This window comes from Lynx canadensis, chromosome C1 (assembly GCF_007474595.2).
Source record: "Lynx canadensis isolate LIC74 chromosome C1, mLynCan4.pri.v2, whole genome shotgun sequence".
Lineage (NCBI taxonomy): Eukaryota > Metazoa > Chordata > Mammalia > Carnivora > Felidae > Lynx > Lynx canadensis.
This window is the reverse complement of record NC_044310.1, coordinates 216,257,037-216,277,790: the sequence shown is the minus strand read 5'-3', so window position 1 is coordinate 216,277,790 and position 20,754 is coordinate 216,257,037. Positions and strand designations below refer to the sequence as shown.

General features: G+C 53.1%; 1 protein-coding gene across 7 annotated transcripts in view; it reads right to left on the bottom strand.

Moving 5' to 3' along the window:
• AGAP1 (ArfGAP with GTPase domain, ankyrin repeat and PH domain 1) overlaps positions 1–20,754 on the bottom strand; it is a 554,001-nt gene that overhangs the window by 358,989 nt on the left and 174,258 nt on the right. For 4 of the 7 annotated variants that reach the window (XM_030325013.1, XM_030325015.1, XM_030325017.1 and 1 more), the window contains exons 2-4: positions 7,254–7,312; positions 759–846; positions 45–56 (exon numbers count right to left, since the gene is read on the bottom strand). In XM_030325013.1, the coding sequence (XP_030180873.1) occupies positions 45–56; positions 759–846; positions 7,254–7,312 (159 nt within the window). The remainder of the gene's footprint in view (positions 1–44; positions 57–758; positions 847–7,253; positions 7,313–20,754) is intronic. The other 3 variants (XM_030325014.1, XM_030325016.1, XM_030325018.1) reach the window with 1 other exon arrangement.

Sequence of the window (20,754 nt, the reverse complement as noted above, 5' to 3'; positions counted from 1 at the left end):
CTTCCAACAAGACAAGTTCTGCCATGAAGAAAATGTATAGTTACCTGCGTCCATATCTGCAAAGAATGGAACAGCCAGTAAGAAAAAGAAGGAACCAGAAATTCAGTGTCTCAGAGTTGGATTTTAAAAGGTTACACGGAGAGAAAATATAACTCAGAAAACTTCCTGTGAACTCTACGTGGATTAAAGAACACAGGGATTACGTGGCTTCCTGTCACTGCCTTAATTCTACTTAAAGCAAAAAATAAAATGTGAACATGTTAACTGAAGAAGCAAATGCCTAATGGCAAAAGAAATCTCTTACTCTCATGCAAAATGATTCTTAAATGTTCAGAATACAATATATGGGGGAAACATACTCAAACATACGGTGGTGGTAACCTGAGAGGCTCCTATCTACCACTAGGTAACAGTACGTGCAGATTATGTACAAACTTAGTATCCGGAACAGACAAATGTCCGAGTCACGTTTAAAGGGGTGACCCTGGATTAACATTTGAAACGCCAGGACTGCTAGATAAGAGATAAATTCAACAGCATTTCAAGGCTCTACTCTACGGCTCCAAATGCCAAAGAGAATATCATCAGTTAGCTAAAAATACTACAAAAGAAACAACATACCTAAGGACTTTCACTGCCTGGTATTTTATTCTTTCTCAAAACGTGTGATGCATCATAGTAACGATTTAGAATACGCTACAGAAAACTTTCATAAGCTAAACGCTCCTGAGCTTGACGTGGCCTGCCACCCAGCGTACCTTCGGGAGACTCCTCCTGGACGTATGTGCCGGTCAGATACCGGTGCACCAGGGCCGACTTTCCGCTGGCCAGGTTACCCACGATTCCCTGAAACAAAGAATCGGACGACCGTTCAGTATCATTACATCACTCTGCTCGTCGATCTGCAAACAGGGGGAGGGGAAAACGTAAGTCTGAGCGCGACCATAGGCAAGCAGCGGCTGGAGGGCCCGAACCCGGCTCATTAAATTCTCCTCCGCAAGTGGAAGAGATTCCCGTGCCCTCCGTTTGCACCTCCTGCTCTCATCGGCCTTGCCGGCTCAGAGGGCATCAACGCCGTGTGAACCCACAGACAGCGGCCTTCTTCCGACACCGTGTGCCGCGGGTGTATCAGGAGAGCGTAGGCTGAGTCGGCCCGTCGACACGGACTGCGCACCCTCACCGTCCCGGGCGGGGTTTGCTGTGTCAAACGGGGCACGGTCCAGGACAGAGTGAAATGGGAGTGAGAAGGGTATTCTGGTACATTCCACCAGACTCGGGGGGGGGGGGGGGGTTCCGGAGCCAGGCCAGCTGAGAAACATCGCGAGAGGACGGTGTGGGGGAGGGGCTGCAGGGGCTCGGCCCATGGTCAAGGCAGCAGAGGGATCCGCACTGGGTTAAAAATGCCCATCGAGGGGCGCCTGGGTGGCGCAGTCGGTTGGGCGTCCGACTTCAGCCAGGTCACAATCTCGCGGTCCGTGAGTTCGAGCCCCGCGTCGGGCTCTGGGCTGATGGCTCAGAGCCTGGAGCCTGTTTCCCATTCTGTGTCTCCCTCTCTCTCTGCCCCTCCCCCGTTCATGCTCTGTCTCTCTCTGTCCCAAAAATAAATAAATGTTGAAAAAAAAAAAAATTAAAAAAAAAAAAATTAAAAAAAAAAAAATGCCCATCGAGAGTCAGGAGGGCCACTGCTCTGGCAAGGCAGCAGGCTTGCCAGACGAGACATGGACTTGAGGGCAGCCGGCCCCTTGGGAAGGCTTCCCTTCGCCTGTGCTGGGGACCTCACGCCCTCTGCCTTCTCTGCAAGCAGCCCATCGGAGACCCCCCTCCTGTACTGTACCTTCCCCACCACATCTCTCCTCTCTGCGTTTAAGCACGCCCAAATCAGTTCTTTCAGAAACACAAAACCAGAGCCCTGCCTCCGGACGCAGGTGGCCTCCTACGAGCCTGCCTCCCCTTTCCCACCAGGGCCAGGCTCACAGCTCGCTCCCACCCTCCTGGTCCCGCCCTTGACCCTCACAATGTCAAGTGCTGATCCAAGAGCCACAGGGACGCTGGCCCTGAGGTCAGAGATGACCTCATTCCTAAAAGTGCTAGCCTCCCTCTTGCTCCTGACCCAGCCCATCACCGGAAGCCACAGACCAGACGCGCTTTCTCCAAACTTCCTGCCGGAGCGTCCTCCTGGAATTCCTGCTAAGCCCACGTGAGCACTCTCCAGGTCTCCTGGTTTCTTCCAGAGTCTCGACTCTCGGGCCCCGGTGCGCCTGGCCACGTCCCGCCCTCCCGGACCAACCTGCTGTTCCCAAATCTCGTTCTCCAGCCCCCCCACCAGTCATCCGCATGCACCCCACGCCACCCAAGCTGGTGCTCGAACCCCAGCACGTCCAGATCGCACGTTCTCGCCCCGGTTTGCTCGTCACCCTCTATGGCCACACCTCACCAGGCTTCTCAAACCGGAAACGTGGAAACCATCCCAGATTCCCATGGAGCCCTGGTGCTCCTAAGCACTTTCCCAGTCACACTGGGTCACGGGGCAGATGCTAGCTGGCCTGTCTACAGGCTCCCCCCTTCACCCCAGGAATAGCAGAGACTCCTGGAAACTGCCTCGCCCTGACAGGACTTGCTATCTGTCTCCAGACACCTGGACCTTTCCTCATCAATCACTTCCTGAAATACTACTCCGGCTCACTGCTCAGCAAGCGGCTCAGAGGTCACCTCCTCCGAGAAGCCTTCCTAAAGCACAGCCTCAACCGGGAACCTCTCCTCAAAGCCCCCTTAGTGCCCTCCTCACAACGCCGTCTCGTGACCTCTGTGTTACCAGCATCACTATGCGGGTCTGTCGGAGATGCTGACAATTTCCGAAGGGCAGGGTCTGGGTCTCTGTCCCCTGGGTCCCAGTGCTACACCCGGCCCGGGAGTCTCCCAACGGCACCCGCTGCGTAAATGAGCAAACGAGTGAGCGGCTCCAGCACCAGGACAAACAGAGATGCTTTGTTACCGGGGCACAAAGCCAGGTGACGTGGGCAGACCCGAAATAGAGATGTTTCCCTTTCCGACGGGACTCCTGTCTTCTTTTTACCTGGGGCCTCTATAAGCCGAGAATCTCTACCTATTAATTATTCTTTTGCTCAAGGGCACCTGCTGTTTGTCAGCTCATGCTGAGAAAACCCAAACCAGCGTGCCGCAAAATTAAATTTTTAATTAAGATCAGACGTTCTCTTTCCCGAGGAGGAAAATGCTCAAAATCAAACACTGCTCGGTCTGTGCTTCCTGCGTGTGGCACATTGCTTGCTCCTCGCACAACAGTGCTCTGCAGAGAATGAGCTTCCCCTTCAGGAGAAAAGTCCGTGAGTCTTGGGGGTGGCGGGGGGAAGGCCACCCCGGAGACCTTCTACTGGCACCCCATGGGCCTTGTGTTAATTTGAACCACTGGCAGAAACAAACAGCCGGCTGTGAGGAGGAAATAAGAAGGGACGAAACGCTTTTTAGGCGGTGAAGCTCCTCCGGGTTCCACGACCGCTTCTGGATAAAAGGAGGAGAGCTCACCCTCGCCTACGGGCTTCACACGGGCCGCTCAGGAGCACAGGTGAGGCGTCCGGAAAATGACACGACGGCAGACAGACGCCGTCACGGTGCCACGGGCCCTGCACCCTGGGGAGGAGCCCCGACCGTCAGGGCCACTGCTCCACGTTCTCCAGCGACAAGAGGGAAAGAGCACCGTCTCTGTTCAGACTGATTTTTCTGTCATCCTAAACCTCCCCACTTACCTGCTAAACTTAGTGCAGTTTGTTGAACAGACAATCAAGGCCGTCAATAAAAATCCCAGCTGGGAATCCAAAGAAAGCCCACAGGAGGGCGTGACAAGTGCCTAACGCTCCCTCTGCGGGCGAGACGTCGAGGGCGTATTTCCTGTTTCTGCCCAGATGTGAGCAGGGAGCACCCACTGCCTGCCGCCCGAGGACGGTGACCCGCGTTCGGATCCAAGAGCAACTGATCATTGATTACCCAAGCAGAACACAACTTGAGAAAACATGAGGCATGGTACCACCACGCTTGAAAAGAAAGCAAACACTGAGATTCTCTTCTCTGACAGATTCCAGAAGATTTATTGCAAAATATCACATAAAGAGTCCACTTGAGGCTTGCGATTATGTCATTTAATTGCTGCGTCTGTGACACAGAAGTCAGGGATCCCGGAGGCGCTGACCTAAGGGGCCACCTGTCTCGGGGGATGTCGTGCGAGGGCGCGGAACAACGGCGGCCCTGTGGATGCACAGGGGGCTGCCTCTGAACAAAGGAGCACTTTCTGGAGACGCGGAGAACTCCTCGGCACAGAAGGGACCTGCTGAGGACGGGCAGCTGCCCTTGCTCGGCGGGAGGGCTCCCTGACCGGAGCGGGTCTGTCCCGCCGGGGTCTGTCCATCCACACACAGGGCAGGACAAAGAGAACTTCCTCCGCATGAAGGCAGAGTCCTGGTTCCTCATCCACGGGACGTAGTCAACCTCTGGCACGTTCTAGCAAGCCTCGAAACAGTCACCCGTCAGGAGCACAGATCCATGCTGCCTCCGAACATAACCCTTCCTACACCTCTAGGCATTCACTCCAGGAAATCACATGCTTCTGAAACACCAGCAGAAAACCAGTTTTTAGGAGTGACCATTCTCAATTACGGGCCGGCACGAACATGGGGGCTCCGGCAGAACCCACCCCCCCCAAACTCCCCAAATCAGACAGCTCGACACTCAAGGATCACAGTCAGACTGTAACACCGTCACAAGGGGAGCCGCCGGCCTCATTCGGCTCCTTCGATTTAACTTGACTGAACGTCAACGAAAAGTTTGAACTCAGCTCGTCAGTCGCACGGGCCACCCTGCAAGCGCCCAGTGGTCACGTGGGGCCAGCAAGTCGGAGGAGGTTCCCGCTGGTGCAGAAGCGCAAACCGCGTTCAAATCCCAGGTCCGCCACCTGCTGACTGTGTGCGGCTCGTGGGGAGACTCTCAGGATTCGGAGAGCGTTTCCTCATCTTGCAACGGGTAACAACGGTCCCCGAGTCGTGGGCAGCAGGCAGGTGAGCGCGAGATGCTCGTGTGACGCCCTCACAACATGCCTTGCGCAGAGCAAGCGCCTCCTGGCGCGGCCCGCGTCACCGTCACCCCAGCATCGTTCCGTCCTGGCGCTCTGATCGTGGACCATGCAGGCGCTCTTGGCGGTTTCACGGGAGTGGGGGCGTATCTGCAATTGCTCCATCTTCCCCCAAACCTCCCAGCAACAGTGCCGCCGACAAACTTCACTCGACGGGCGTCTCCTGAAGGCGCCTGGTGGGACCACTCCTGTGCCAGGTACCGTGGTTACAAAACGCGAAGCAGAAAGAGGTGGCCGTTTCAAGGCAGAGGCCCGGCTTCGGGAAGGGGGTGGGACCGACAGATCTTACGTCTCCCACCAGGAAGGAAACCCGCTGGCAGGTGCTGCAGAGAAAGGTCAGAGCTCCGGCGGGGACAAGATGTCCCCCGACCAGGACACCCAGCGGTGGCAGCAGGGACAGGCACGTAGGAGGGGACAGGAGGGCACGGAGACCGTGCGGACAGATCTCAGCATGCCTTCCCGCGTCACCCTTTGTTTCTTAGGTTTAAAAACGTGTTTTTCCTGGTGACAAAAGTTACATATCCTCTGTTCCAGGTCCAGAATGTCCCTTGTTGGCTCCGTCTCTTCATCTCAGGAGTGAGACACCCGAAGGGTCGTGCCCCTGCCCTGGGTCACCCACAAAGCACCACTGAGGTTGGGGCCCAGGGGGAGAAAGCATCCAAGGGCCTCCGGGGGGGTCGCTGGCACACAGGCTGGAGCTGCTAAAAGCAACACGGAACTCGGGACAGAGGGCACAGGAAGGGAAAGGCTGAGCGCGAGGGGCAGGGAGAACCGAGCGGGCCTGTGCCCAAGCCACCCGTCACTGCTGGGAGTGAACGAGAAGGGCCTGCCTGCCCGCGTTCTATCATCAGGGCCCAACGCTGGAGTGGCTCGAAGTGGACGCCCACGCCACACCCAGGTGCAAACATATACGTATACCACACAACTACACGTGTCTGCATATAAACATACAGACACACGCACAGCACACACCTACACACGCATATGCATATACGTGTCTACATACACACACACGCATATAAATACCCCAGGCAAATACACACACATCTGTGTATACAGACATACACACATGCACACACACAAAAATACGTGCACATACACAAAGGTATATACATGTGTATACAGGTATGTATACTTGCACGGACATATAAACACACGAACATACGCACACACACATACGTGTACACACACACACACACACACACACACACACACACACACAGATACTTCTCCCAAATGCTGTTTACGTGACAAAGAACATGATTATTTAAAAGTTATACTGGGGCGCCTGGGTGGCGCAGTCGGTTAAGCGTCCGACTTCAGCCAGGTCACGATCTCGCGGTCCGTGAGTTCGAGCCCCGCGTCGGGCTCTGGGCTGACGGCTCAGAGCCTGGAGCCTGTTTCCGATTCTGTGTCTCCCTCTCTCTCTGCCCCTCCCCCGTTCATGCTCTGTCTCTCTCTGTCCCAAAAATAAATAAACGTTGAAAAAAAAAAAAAAAAGTTATACTGGTCCCTTCCCTCCATCCTAACACGGGGAGTGTGTAGACTACAGGTGCTCCAAGGTGTGGTTGCAAAGAACCAAGTCACTTTTTACAGAAGGCAATTTGAAGCTTTAAATAATCTCACTGAAAGAATAAAATTCTTAATACACAAACTCTTCTTCTGATCTTATGTCATTCCTCTGTAACACAGTGAACGACCAGTCGCGTGGTTTAAGCGATGAATTCTGAAGCTTGACGGCTCATCACAGAAACCGCCCATGACATCCCGGCAGAGGACAAATAAAGCCCTACTTGTGCATGCGTGTGTGACACGCTCTCTCACACGCGTGTGCACAAGGGCAGGAGAGACAGAATGATGGACGGAAGGGTGTGGCCATCCCAGGCACACTCAGGGCTCCGGTCCCCAACGGTCAGCTACACCTGGCCCTTCCCAGGGACACACCCAGAAGCGTGCCCCCCCCCCCAATCTGGGCCCCAAGGACGAGCAGGCCCCCTCGGGATGCAGGCCGAGCGTGCTCGCACATCACGTCCTGCCTCTTACAGAGCCCCGCTCTCCTGCGGGGTGAGGAGGTGAGGAAGGAAGGACAGCCACTGAGGCCGGAAGGACCACTCACCACTTTGAGCTCCGGGACAGATCGACTCAATGTCCATTCCTGGCTATTCACAAAGGCATCTGTAAAACAGGAGGTAAAGCAAAGTCAGGTGCCACAACTCACTTCAGCGCAGAGTCAAAATGCCCCCAACGTGCCATTTCCCCAGCCAGAACAACACCGAGGATGGTACAGACCAGGTTCTCATGCTACTCCCGCCCCGTTCCTGCTCCCAAGTCTGCGTCTCCTAAACCATAACACACGCTCCATCCAACCCCAAGGAGCTTCTAGAACTTGGTCCCTCCCCACCTCGAATGTCCCCGTTGCCCGAGCCCCACAGGACCACACTGTCCGGGGGTGAGTTGAGACCCTCTGATCCTGCTCATTTGTCATCAGGAAGACCGAGGAGGTCCCAGGCTTTCCCAGAACTGCCCCTATAGCTGTCAGTGAACTTCTGGTCTGTTTTTCACTAAGGTAGTCTTGTCTGAAATCCCACCAACAAAGTCATGCAGAGAATGACTGGGCTTGGAAAATCCCCATGTGCACAATACAACAGCCATTGACAGTTCGGAAGACCGTGCTGGGGTTTTGGTCCTCCCAAACACAGGACACAGCGGAGATCCAGTCAAGACTGTACGATACGTACGAGAGACGAGGGGTCCCCAGCCGCCGTGGGGACTCCACAGAGCCAGTCCCGGGGCCTGGCCAGACCCTGGCCAGAACACCGGGGCGGCCATCACGGGTGCAGGTCAGGTGCGCCCACCCACAACAGAGGACACAAAGGACCGGATTCCCCACGCCTCCCGCTCACCATCTCTTGTGGACGAGACCCCACACCACCATGCACACTATGCCCTCGTCAACAGACAGCGTGAGTCACAAGGAGGTGACAGCCGTTCCCACTACGACCAGCTGAGGGCAAACACCTCTCACTTTCTATGTATTTTCCGCAAACTCAGAAACGTTCATCACTCCGTTACGTCCAAGAAATAGTAACGCGATTCACAAAATACCTAAAAGTCAAGCAATGCCACCAGTTTCAAATAAACACGGGTGCCGGGATAGAAGCAGAGGGCATAAGCGTGCAGTGCTGCTGGAGGGTATCACAGAGAAGGACGAGAGATGTGTCTGAAGGGAGCAAGGTGAACCCGATCCACAGTGACATGAAAACGAGGCGGGTGGCCGCCCAAGAAACCAGCCTCCGCTGGCCCTGCAAAGACGCTTAGGAGGTGGGACGACCCATCACAAAGGACCCTGTGCTCAGGAAAGGACGGGTCAGTGGAGAAGACGGGCGGCCACAAGCAGATGGGGATGCGAGGCTGATGCATGTGCCTTGAATCCTCAGCTGGAAGCTGGAAGTGACCGGTGTTCAACACTGGAGACACTGGACCCCTGGGGACCCGAGTGCCTGGCTGGCAGGCAGAGCGATGGACAGAAGTACATCGGCAGGAACTCAGAAGGAAAGACGTTCGTGAGAACGAAGACCGAGAGCTGCTTCTGACCCCTCCCCCAATGGGGCCAGCACACTGGGGGCTAAATACTGGGGGTGCACCTGAACACCCACTCTTTGGTGAGCCCAGCAGCCCCCAGAGAAAACACAGCCTGCAAACAGATAAACAATGATAGAGCCAGCACGGAGATGACCCCGGGTAGGCACTGGGAGAATGGTAACTAACACCCTCATGAGCGAACAGCATTACTTATCAAGTTGCAGAACACGTCTTTTCCGTCACCGACTGCTCTTTTTGAAAAAAATGGGGATGTGGCCTTACAGATCTACAGGGTGACCCCAATGATCCAGGGGAGTCAATGACAGTGACGCTCCCAACATGAACCGCACACTCACAGAGCGTCCCAGCGAGTCCCCCTGTCCCTGTCACTTGTAACAAACCCAAAGCTGGCTTAGGTAGATTTAGATATATCCACATAATGGAATACTAAGTGGCTGGGAAAACGAAGCGTCAACACGCAGAAATGCAACCGTTCCCTGCATAAGGGGATACTACACGTGGAAAATACATACACAGGCTTGTTCGAGAATATTTCCGGTCAACAGTTCCTGACTGAAGGTTTGGGAACTGGGTGGCTTGGGGGCAGGGGCAATGAGGAGAGTCTTTTCACTGTTACCTCTCAGAACCCTGTTAAACTTTATCCCATCTGGCATGTAAAAAATATATACAACATAGTTTTTAATACGAACCACAACAATGAAGCAACAGGCATAAAATGAGAATTGAAAGGAGCGTGATTCACGAACAAACTGCTGATTCTAAATCAGCCACCACCTAAGACTGTGTTCATCACAACAAATATTAAATAGGCATTAGACGGGGGTGCCTGGGTGGCTCGGCTGGTTAAGCGTCCAACTCTTGATTTCGGCTCAGGTCCTGATTGCACGGTTCGTGAGTTCAAGCCCCAAATTGGGCTCTGTGCTGGCAGTGTGGAAGCTACTTGGGATTCTCCCTCTCCCTCTCTCTCTGCCTCTCTCTGGCTCATTCTCTCTCTCAAAAGAAACAAATAAAAACAAACCAAAAAAACACAAAAAACAAAAAACCCTGATCGCTGGTCAGAACAGAATGCTGCCTCAGGCAAGGCTAAATGAAAAATAACCAAAAATTTGCGAAGATGGACATCCCAGGAGAAGCCTTTATCCTTCTCCTCCGTCGAGACCTTTCTGAGGGCTGGAGGCTGTGGCCCCTGCCTGGGGGAGCTGGTCCATCTCATGGTGAGGGGGCCAAGACCAGGCCGGCTGCCCGATTTCAATTTCCCAGGGCAGCGACACTAGAAGAATGAACATGCATTGGGGGCACGAGAGAGGGAGGGAGGGAGGGAGGGAGGGAGGGAGGGGGGGAGAGGGGGAGAGAGAGAGAGAGAGGGAGAGAGGGAGGGAGGGAGGGAGGGAGGGGGGGAGAGAGAGAGAGAGGGAGAGAGGGAGGGAGGGAGGGGGGGAGAGAGAGAGAGGGAGAGAGGGAGGGAGGGAGGGAGGGAGGGGGGGAGAGGGAGAGAGAGAGAGAGAGAGAGAGAGAGAGAGAGAGAGAGTTTTCAAAGCACTAGAATCAAAAGTCATTTAAGCTGCATCTCATTTTCAGAAGAGACCACTCTGTGCCCCACTCAATTCCCCCCTCTTGGATAGACAGGACTAAGAAAATGCATTCTCACACGCCGGCTTAAATGCTACGCAATTTGAATTTAAAATAAAGCACAGTGGTCACCCCCGATGGACGGCTCTCAGCCTGTGGGCAACACTGGGGCTCCCTCAGCCACCGTCTCTATGGGGCAGAAAGGCCCCAGCTGTTTGGTGCCATGGGGGATCCCAACACAGTCGAAGAACTGAAGGGAAAGAAGACATGAAAGCATTTCTTCCCATTAACAAGGCACCGATTCAAATTACGGGACTTAAATTTAAGTCATAATATTAAAAAGAAAACGCTCAAAGAACTCCAAGATTAGGGACCAGGAAGTAATAAGGAATTTTTATTTGGAGTAAAACACTGTTAGCTTCTCTGGAACAGAATTCTGAAGGCAGACATACGAGGACACAGCCCTAGAGGGGGATGGTTAATGCAGAGTCACGGGGGGGGGGGGGTGGGGGGTCGGTAGTTACATGAAGAGGCAGACAACCAGTTTCTCAACAGCAGGGGGAAACGATGTTTTCAATTAAACAGAAATTCTGAGTTGATAACCAAAATATGTGAAACTGAAGGAAAACACCCCAAATGCCCGCTGTCAAAGTGGCACAGATTCCCCAGGCCGTACCCATGGCGGATTACTGTTTTGGTGTTCCAGAAAGTTCTAAACAACTACAGGTGCGTGCCAGCAGAGTTCCTTCCCAACTTAACTTCGTGTTAAGACACAGCAAGTCCGATACACCTCAGACTGTGAGGATGCTTGGTAACCACAGGAATACACCGGGTCAGGGTCATCACCACGATGCCGAGCGGAGAGGCCGCCCCAGCAGCACTGCCGAAGGTGAGGTCCCGGAGGTTCGGAGAATTCGCGCTCACGAGAAAGGTGCGATTCAAAGTACCTGGTCAATTTCAGGGTATCTTTAGCAGGTTTTTTTGTGGCTTTGGCTTACGTGTATTTTTCACAGTCGACTTTCCTTCATTTTAATCATCTTTTTAAATATGCAAGGTCTGAGCCGGGACTGTCATTCCACGTTGGGCGAGGCGGCCTGAGACAGGAGCGTATTTATACTACAGTGCTTTATTCCCGTCCGGGTCCCCCGCACGCCCGAGGGGACAGGCACTCACACACGTGGCACGGACGTGGACGAGACACCGATGGAGGGCGGCTTCAGGGTCAGAGCGGAAAGGCTGCCCGCACTCCTGCTAATAATAGGTACATTCACCGTCCGCTTCCAGCAGGTGCCACACGGAGAAGGACCGCTCGGCACCTGCACAGGGGCCACCAGGCCGCCGCCAGCCCTGCTCAGCACCCCCTAAGCTCCTTTCCTTCCCTCTGAGGGGTGAGCGTGACTCGGGACTTCCTAGCACTGAGCCCATGCTGCCGGTGGTGCAGAGGAACGCGGTCACACAAACACGGAGGGGAAAGGCCCTGCCCCCTGTCCTCCAGGCAGGCCTCCCCCCTCTCAGGAAAGGGCGCAGAGGTCCAAGGCATCCCCGCACCGGTGTCCATCTGGCTTCCTCCTCCCGAGGTGCAGGGCCGGCTGACCGGGTCTGATCTGCAGGCCGCGAGCAAGACGAGGGCCTTCCCACGAGTCCAAGAACAGCTCGGACAACTTGGAAATGCAAACAGAAGCCTGCATCCACGTGCCAGAGAGAGGAGCCTCCAGGTGGGAGCTGCCCTGCTCTGCTGGCTCCACTACCCGCCTGCCTCCACGCCCCTCGCCACACCCCTGCACGACACAACCGCCTGCGTCCTGCTAGGCTCTGAAACACACAGACTGGACCCTCTGCAGAGGACACACACACAGACCGGGACCCTCGGTGGGTCTCAAGAAAGCATCTTCCGCGCGTGCCCCCAGACATCCCAAAGTCCTGCCTTGTTCCTTAAGAGACCCTGCTACGGAAGACGCGCAGCTGATCTCAGAGAAAAGCTCCTCTCCCCAGAGTCCAAGCTGCTTTTCTTTAGCATAAGAGACTCTTAAAAACTGAGAACAAACTGAGGGTTGATGGGGGCTGGGAGGGAGGGGAGGGTGGGTGATGGGTACTGAGGAGGGCACCTTTTGGGACGAGCACTGGGTGTTGTATGGAAACCAATTTGACAATAAATTTCATATATTGAAAAAAAAAATTTTTTTTTACATTTATTTATTTTTGAGGGACAGAGCACAGGTGGGGGAGGGGCAGAGAGAGGGGGAGACACAGAGTCCGAAGCAGACTCCAGGCTCCGAGCTGTCAGCAGCACAGAGCCCAGCGCGGGGCTCGAACTCATGAACCGTGAGATCATGACCTGAGCTGAAGTCGGTCACCCAACCGACTGAGCCACCAGGCGCGCCCCCTCCCCCAAGCTGCTTTTCTAAGAAAAGCACTAGAGAGAAAAGCCAAGGGGCAGAGAGCCTGTCTTTCCAGAACCTCCCCTGTCCAGCCACACCCCAAGACAAGACTCTGGACCCCAAGGAATGCAAACACCCACAGACGCTGACAGGTAAGGGGACGGCCCTAAGAGCATCTGGAACAGGGAGCCACAGGAAGAAACCACCCGGTTGTTCATTTATATTTTTACTCCAGGAAGAATGGTGAGGTCCCCCTTGCCCAGATTTTCTTGAAATTCGTCCTGACTACTAAACTCCCTTTATTCTCTGCTTGCTACTAACAGTAACCGAGGAACACGGCTTTAGGTCTGCCCTCAAAAATATTCATATGCAGAACCACCAATTTAACCGGGAATTTTAAGGCCCTCATTATACTACACCAAAAATATATGTTCCAACTTGAAAGCCAGAAACATTCCTTTTTGGAAACCCCCCTGTGCACCAAAGAGCACGCACAATGGGGCACGGGTGGAGCTGTGGGGTCACGTGCCTGCGTCCCAACGGCTTCATCAGCTCCCTGCTGCCCATCAGGGCTCCCAGATTGATCATCTAACTCCTAATGGTAGGAACGCACGTGAAGAAAGGACCCAGCAAGCAGACGGAAGCATGATAATTCCGTATTAGACTTCAGAAAACCCGTGTTCCCCCCATTGTATTTGGTACCACTGTGGCACTGACCCTTCCAGACTCTTCCACGCTCTTGACGTATGAAAGGCAAAAATTCAGGTCCTGAAACGGATAGAATTTTGCAAGCTGGCTAAGATATTGCACCTTGTCCTTCAGCACTTTCCTCCGACACCTCCGAGTTAATTTAAATGCGGGGCATGAGTGAAGATGGCCACAGACCACATTAACCTTTCGGTTCCGGCAATAACCAGGAATGCTGGGGGTAAAATCTACCAGTGAAATTACCCCTTCGTTTGTCCTATTTTTGCTGAGCCTGGACCAAGCAGTTACACTTGGACATCAGAAAAACATCAAGCTGTAATGTGACTTCCTGCATGCTGAAAACGAGCACTCTGTAGGAATAAACACACGAATCTACTGGAGTAACAGTAAATTTCATTTAAAATAATAAAGAACAATCTTATTAGCATATCAGGCGGGGGGGGGGAGGGATTAAGCCAAAATAAAAAAGGGACACGCTTTAGTTTCTGCTGGACTTCCTGCCTCCACCTCTCCCACTGACACAGAATATTCTGTCTCGCCCGTGACACCGTCGGGAAAGACTCCTGAGGAGCGCAGAAATGAGTAAACGCACGTCTTCTTTACAAAATGCAATTACATTTCTTTGTGATACAGGCACACAATGCAATTTTTCCATCACAACTAATTTGGTTTGAGACAAATGATTTCACTCATTTAAAAAAAGCAAACAAACAAACAAACAAAAAAACCTGGGACACCTGGGTGGCTCAGTTGGTTAAGCATCCGACTTTGGCTCAGGTCATGATCTCACAGTTTGAGAGTTCCAGCCCTGCGTCGGGCTCTGTGCTGACAGAAGGGAGCCTGGAGCCTGCTTTGGATTCTGTGTCTCCCTCTCTCTGTCCCTCACCTGCTCATGTTCTGTCTATCTCTCTCAAAAATAAACAAACATTAAAAAAAAAAAACAAAAACAGAAACTTAGAAGAACATTGCCCAGAGTACACGTGACTTTCCCACTGTCCATCAACCCTGTACATCCATACTGAACGAAGCACACAGAGAAAACAAAATACAGCATTTCGCTCGTGTTTTACGACTGAACATGTGATACTGATGACCATCTCCTGAGCACCTGCGATGATCCAGGCTCATGAAACAGCACAGGAGGCCGAGAGTAGGTTCTCCCTCCTCCCGGCTGCTCCGCGCAAGGGTCAGATCAGCGGTGGCAGATCTCAACTCCCTCCCTCTTTACCTTCGGTGTTCCTCAAAGTCTACCCCCCACCCGCTCTGCCTCAGACTCCAGCTCAGAACTTCAGGGTCTTGACAGGAAATACGGGTTGGCGGGATGTGCGCCGTCGGTGGGAAGCTGGTGCAGCCACTGTGGAAAACAGCGTGGAGGTTCCTCAAAAAATTAAAAACACAAATACCAGGTGAGCCGGTAATTCCACTACTGGGTATTTCCCCCCAAAGGAAATGCAAACACTAATTCAGAAGGGTATCTGCACCCCCGTGTTTACTGCAGCATTATTTACAACAGCCGAGACGTAGATGCAACCTGAGTGTCCGCAGACAGGCGAATGAGTGAATGAAGATGTGCTATGTATACACGGGAATATTGCGCCACCGTGAGCGTGAACGAGACATTGCCACTTGCAGCAACACAGACAGACCTGGAAGTTTGATGCTACATCAGTCCATGAAAGACAAATACCATACAATGTCACTCATACGTGGAATGGAAAAAAAAAAGAAAACAAAAAGACAGAAACAAGAATCACTACCAGTACAGAGAACGAGCTGCTGGTTGCCAGAGGGGATGGCGGTGGGGGATGGGTGAGACAGGCAGAGGGGACAAAGAGGTATAAACTTCCAGTTACAAAGTAAACAAGTCACGGGGAGGAGGCGTTGAGACGTACAGCACGGGAGTAAGTCAATAACACTGTAGTGACACGTAAGGGGACAGATGGGGACCACACTTAGCCCGCAGAGCACCCAGTAACACACAGGCCTGCCGAATCACGAGGCTGTACATCTGACATTAGTGTGACATCGTGTGGCAACGATACACTTCAACAAAAGAAGAAAGACCTTCGGAATCTGCATTTCCAACAAGCTCCCCGCAGGACTTCCCTGCTCCGCTATCCCAGTTCTTCAGCTTTTCAGAATCTGCTCGGCAGTTGTTGCAAACGTAAAATTGCAACGTTGGGAATTCAGACCGTGGCGGGGGTGGGGAGCCCGGCTTCTCCCACCTGGCTGTCATCCCGACGTCCAGGGTCCCAGGGCAGAGGGAACTCCGTGCCAGAGCCTCAGAGACAGGAGTCCCGGTTGGCGGTGTCCTCAAACTAGGAGACCTTCTGAGTCGGACCCTCAGTTTCCTCACTGGTAAAATGCAGGCATTTCCCCCCTGTGAACTCCACAATGACCTAAGAGATGATGCGGCCTGTGTCCAGCACAGGGTCTGACTACCCACAGGGGAAGCCTTCCTGCTGCCTCTGGGCGTGGGATGAAGGACAAGGCTTCAGGTGCCCCATTTCCGGGAGTGCTGCAGCCACGGGGGTGGACGCACGCTAGCTGTGTTGGGGCCACAAGTGACAGTGAGCCGTGGGGGAGCCCGAAATCACACGTGGCTCAAAAAGCACTGGCCAAGCTCTCACAGCACAAAGCAACCTGAAAGTCTAAAGTGAGTAAAACCAGCTAAAAGGTATTGTCGGTTAGTTTTTGACCCCAGCCCAATTGCCATGACACTGAACCAGGTGTAACTGGGGTTGAAAGGGGTTGACAAATGACAACTTCACATGGTTCAGCCTATAGCCCACGAATGCACAGGCAAAAATCATATCCGTGTGGCATAATTACTGACATAGAGGGGAAATGCTGCCAAATTCTAAAATCCAGAAAATACCTACATTCAGAGCAATAGGGCAGGAGCACTAATAAGCTGAAGCAAGAGCTCTTCCAAGGGACTTGAGCGGAGATAAAGTCCCGCCCCTAAGCCCCGCCCCATGAGCCCCGCCCCCCATGAGCCCCGCCCCCCCATGAGCCCCGCCCCCCAGCCCATGAGAACCGGCCTACCTACCCAAGAACCAAAGAGACAGCTCAGCTCCCACTTAGGCTCCAGCTCCTCTCCTGGCCCTGAGCCCTTCCTCGGGGCTCAGAGCCTGCAGCTAAAGGCTCGCCAGTGACCTTCATTGGACAACAGAGAAGAAACCTCATTTCCCTACATTAAACTCGCCATCATTTGGCTGGTGGGCTCAATCCCCAGCAGAGCTATGGACTCTCATTTCTTCTTCCAAATGATCAACCAGAAGCACCGCATGTGGCCACAATTAGAAAGACTTGATGGTCTCTCCTTCCCCCTGGGATCCCGTTTGGCTCCAGTGACCACAAATACAGGTTCCCAGCAAAACTTGTGAAATGATGCACAAAGGGTTAAAAAAAAAAAAAAAAGGAACCTGAAACTGCGGGTGAAATTTTACAAATAACGCATTACCTCAGGGACAGAGATGCTTATTTAAAAACCTTATATTTCACAAGGATTTTATTTAAAAAAAAAAATTCTTTTGAGCAACAGAAAAGTGAAGGAGCATTTATTTTTACTTTAAAGCATTCGTAATCCCAAAATATAAACCGGAACAATGGGAAACAGCATGCACATCCACACGGAACAGGAGCGTGGGCGGAGGCCGTGGCTCCCACTGTGGCATCATTTCTGTGCTGAGGAAGGACATGCACGTCCTTAATAAAATAAAGAACTCCATTTCAGCGCAGCAGGAAAGAGCCACGCCGCAAACTGGCTAATACATAATACGCTGATGTCTCGCAAATGGAGGATTAACAGAAGCTCACTGGCACCGTTTGCCATAGTAGGATTTAATTTCTTATTTGAAAATCTCCGGATCTCTATGGTAAATGGGATAAAGCGTAAACCACTGGGATGCCAGGTTTGTATTAAGGTTCCCCGGAAGTTCAGGTTGCTTTCTTCAGTGGCCTCAAAGATTCACGAACAAGACAGTTTCCCACACCCCCGTTCCCTGCCAAGGTGCTGCCCCTTCATAAGCCCCTCCCAAAGCAGGGTGACCAGTGGGGCCACCAAGACACCCCCATCCCACCACCAGACTCGGCCTGCAAGGCAACCCAGGTACCTTCCCCCGAGCCCTGATGTGACCCAAAACCCTTCGCGGCGCTATTCACAATTAGTGGGACCCTTTCTTCTCTCCTAAAGGGCCCCCAAAGCAAAATGGTACCTGCCCAGATGAACTCCAGGGAATGTGCCAAGTTCTTAACTTTTCAGAGGATCATGACTCCCCTTCCCTACACTGTCCCCAACAGGGTTCCTATCCCCCTTCCCTACACTGTCCCCAACAGGGTTCCTAAGTGTATCACAGTGCACCTTGTTCCAAAACCCTGAGAACACCACTGTTGTGCCTGGTGTGCAAAGAACACCTTGGAAGATGTGTCTGAGGATAAGGAAAGTAGAGGGTATGAGGACCTGGGAAAGAGAACACAGAGGAAGAAGTCTCCTTTCTCTCTTCAAACATGAAAACAGATGCCCATCAACAGCCTCAAGGAGGACAGGAGAGCCAGGCAGGAAGGGGGGGAGGGGGGGAGGGGGGGTCCTCTGTGCAGCTCTGGGCCTTTCTAAGTTCTCTGTTTCCTTCAGAAGGACACGCATTTCACTGCTGATGCTGCTTCAGATAGTTGATTCATAAACAAGAACTAAACTAAAAGCCTGGGCCCTGATTCCACCTGATTCCTGGTCCACTGTTACAAAACCAGGGTGGTAACAGTTCCAGCAGCAAACGTCTTTCGGGGGCGGCTTTGGCTCCCCAGGCCGGATAGCCCTATGTCCCACCTCTTGCTAACCTGAGACAGAACACAAGCAATTCAACATACACAGGTGACAGGTCTGTCTCCAACTCAAAACGGGCCCTGTCTCAGCACGGAGGTCCCCAAAGAAGCACGTTCCCCCAGCACTTCTGGCAGAACACCACACCTGCCACCTCCTTAGTTCAGCGGGGCCTCATCCTAGTTTTCACTCCCAAACCCTGACAGCTCAGGGACGAGTTTAGACACCATCACTGGGAGTGAGATGCTGCAGGAAAAGCAGGGCCCACAAAGCCTCGTGCAGAAAGAATGCGGTTAAGGCACCAACAATAAAACAAAAACCGTTTCCAAATGTGGGTTTTGAGCTATGCTAGCCTTATGGCAGCAGGATGCAATCTGGACGTGGCCGTTCACTTCTCGGAGCGTATCTCACGGCTGTCAAGCGTGAATTCTGGCCGTGCAATGCTCCAGAGGTTTTGGAAAGAGGGACAGACTCAACCGGGGGCTGGGGAACCCCACTTGACCTGCGGGGATTCAAAGGGGCCGCAAAACTTTCAGGAGAAAAAGGACATTCCCACGATCAAATAGGTATCTGGGTGGTGAACTACCGTGTTACGAGAAGTCAGCCCCAACCTGCCCTGAAACAGAAGCTAATCCAGCTACTGCCACCCAAAAACCTTATCCTCTACATCACCACAATCCCAAACCGGAGATACTGCCTGAGGTCTCCCTGGTCCTGGCCACAAACCAGGCGGACACAGCCTGTCCCACTCGCAGGCAGTAACACCTGACCCCCGCCCTCCCGCCTCACAGAGTCAGGAAAACTGTGGGGCAAGGAGAGCACGGGTCCAGGCGTGGGGTCTCTGTGACACCTCACCTACCCCAGCTCTTTCCTTCTTTCGTGCCCACATGAGCCGGGGGTCAGAGCCTATCGGATGCTCATGGTGGTCCAGGCCACCAATGGCCACCGCGTGGCCCCCAGACCAGTCAGAGGGACAGGCCCTCCGCCCTACTCTGCTCTACCGCCAGGACACTGCCATCCCAGGCTCTGAGCACAGAGTAGGCTCCACACTGTCCTTCAGGACTCAGGTCGGGGCCTTGGGTCACAGCTTCCATAACGTGGGTAGGTTAGCAAGGACTTTAACTTGTATGGCCGGTGCGATCAACAGTTAGGACACATTACTGATGCCCACGACACAAGGGCTGCAGTGAAGTGTCCCCGACACAGTGACCCTGGCAGCACGCCCCACCACAAACACGCCTGCCCTCACAGCCAAGGACACAGAGCCTCCTGCCAGCAGCTCCCGGCACGGCCAAAAAGCCGGGGAACATTGTTGCTCAGATCGGTCAGAATCCCACGTTCTACGAGACTTAAAATTGTAAACAGAACTGTTAGGATTCCTGAAAACAGGTTAATGCCTAAAATGAAGCGGCAGGATCCCTGAAAAGGAAAACGTTGAAATAAGGACAATTTAGGAAAAGGTAGGAGTAAGACATTACGAGAGAAAACAAAACTGGTAGGAGGTTAAATTCACAGCCATTTTTCCGAGATGGCTTACAACTGATTTTCTTACTGAGGTCTGAGTGGACACACGGATTGCAAGGGAATTTCTGCCACGCGGTTTAGATGCCCCAGGTAGGCAACAACCACTGCATTTGTGGGCATTATGACAAAGCTGAAATAAGCAAACTTTTCCCTGGTTAAATTAAATGCTAAGGAAACAGGAGAGAAGGCCCAGATATTTGGAATTCACATGCAGAATTTCAGTCAGTCCTGTGCTGGAGAGAACGCGGCCAGGCAATTTTAATTCCACAAAAAATTGGACACAGTCAGTGACATTTTTAAATTCACGGTGCGATTAATGTTTATGATAAGAGACGGGCAGACAACAGATGACAACGGATCCAAAGGTGATAGGGGACCAGCAATCAGAATTTACCGGGTCCCTACAGCCCCAGCCAGGGGGCCAGGGTCACCTGTGCCCCACGGCAGGGAGAAGGGCACAGAGAGGCCGCTCATCTGTCACCACCACCTACAGAGAAATGTCACCCCTCTGGAACTGCGAGGAGTCCCGTGGGGTCAACCACTTCTGCAGGAGATTCATGGGGACGGACTCCTGGAAACACGGGACAGGTGAGCTGACAGGACAGGCGGGAAGCTTGCTTCAAATCTGCGCTCCGCACCCAGCAGACGTGCGACTTTCAGCCAAGTCATTTAGGCTCTTTGGGCCTCAGTCCCATCGTCTGTAAAATGAGAGGGCTGCAGGGGGTCCTTTCTGACTCTCACAACCTGGAATCTTATCTTCTAGAACAGCCTTCCGTGCAGACCCACAGCTGCTGGCGCCTGGGGTGGTCCCAACCCCTCTCACCTCAACGAGCCCACCCTGACCACCGGGGAGGCTGCTGAGACCCCGGATCCTTCACGTGGCCTCGTAACAGTCTTCAGCTAAAATTATCCTCTATTTAGGGGCACCTGGGTTGCTCAATCGGTTCAGTGTCCGACTTCAGCTCAGGTCACGATCTCACAGCTCGTGAGTTCCAGCCCTGCATCGGGCTCTG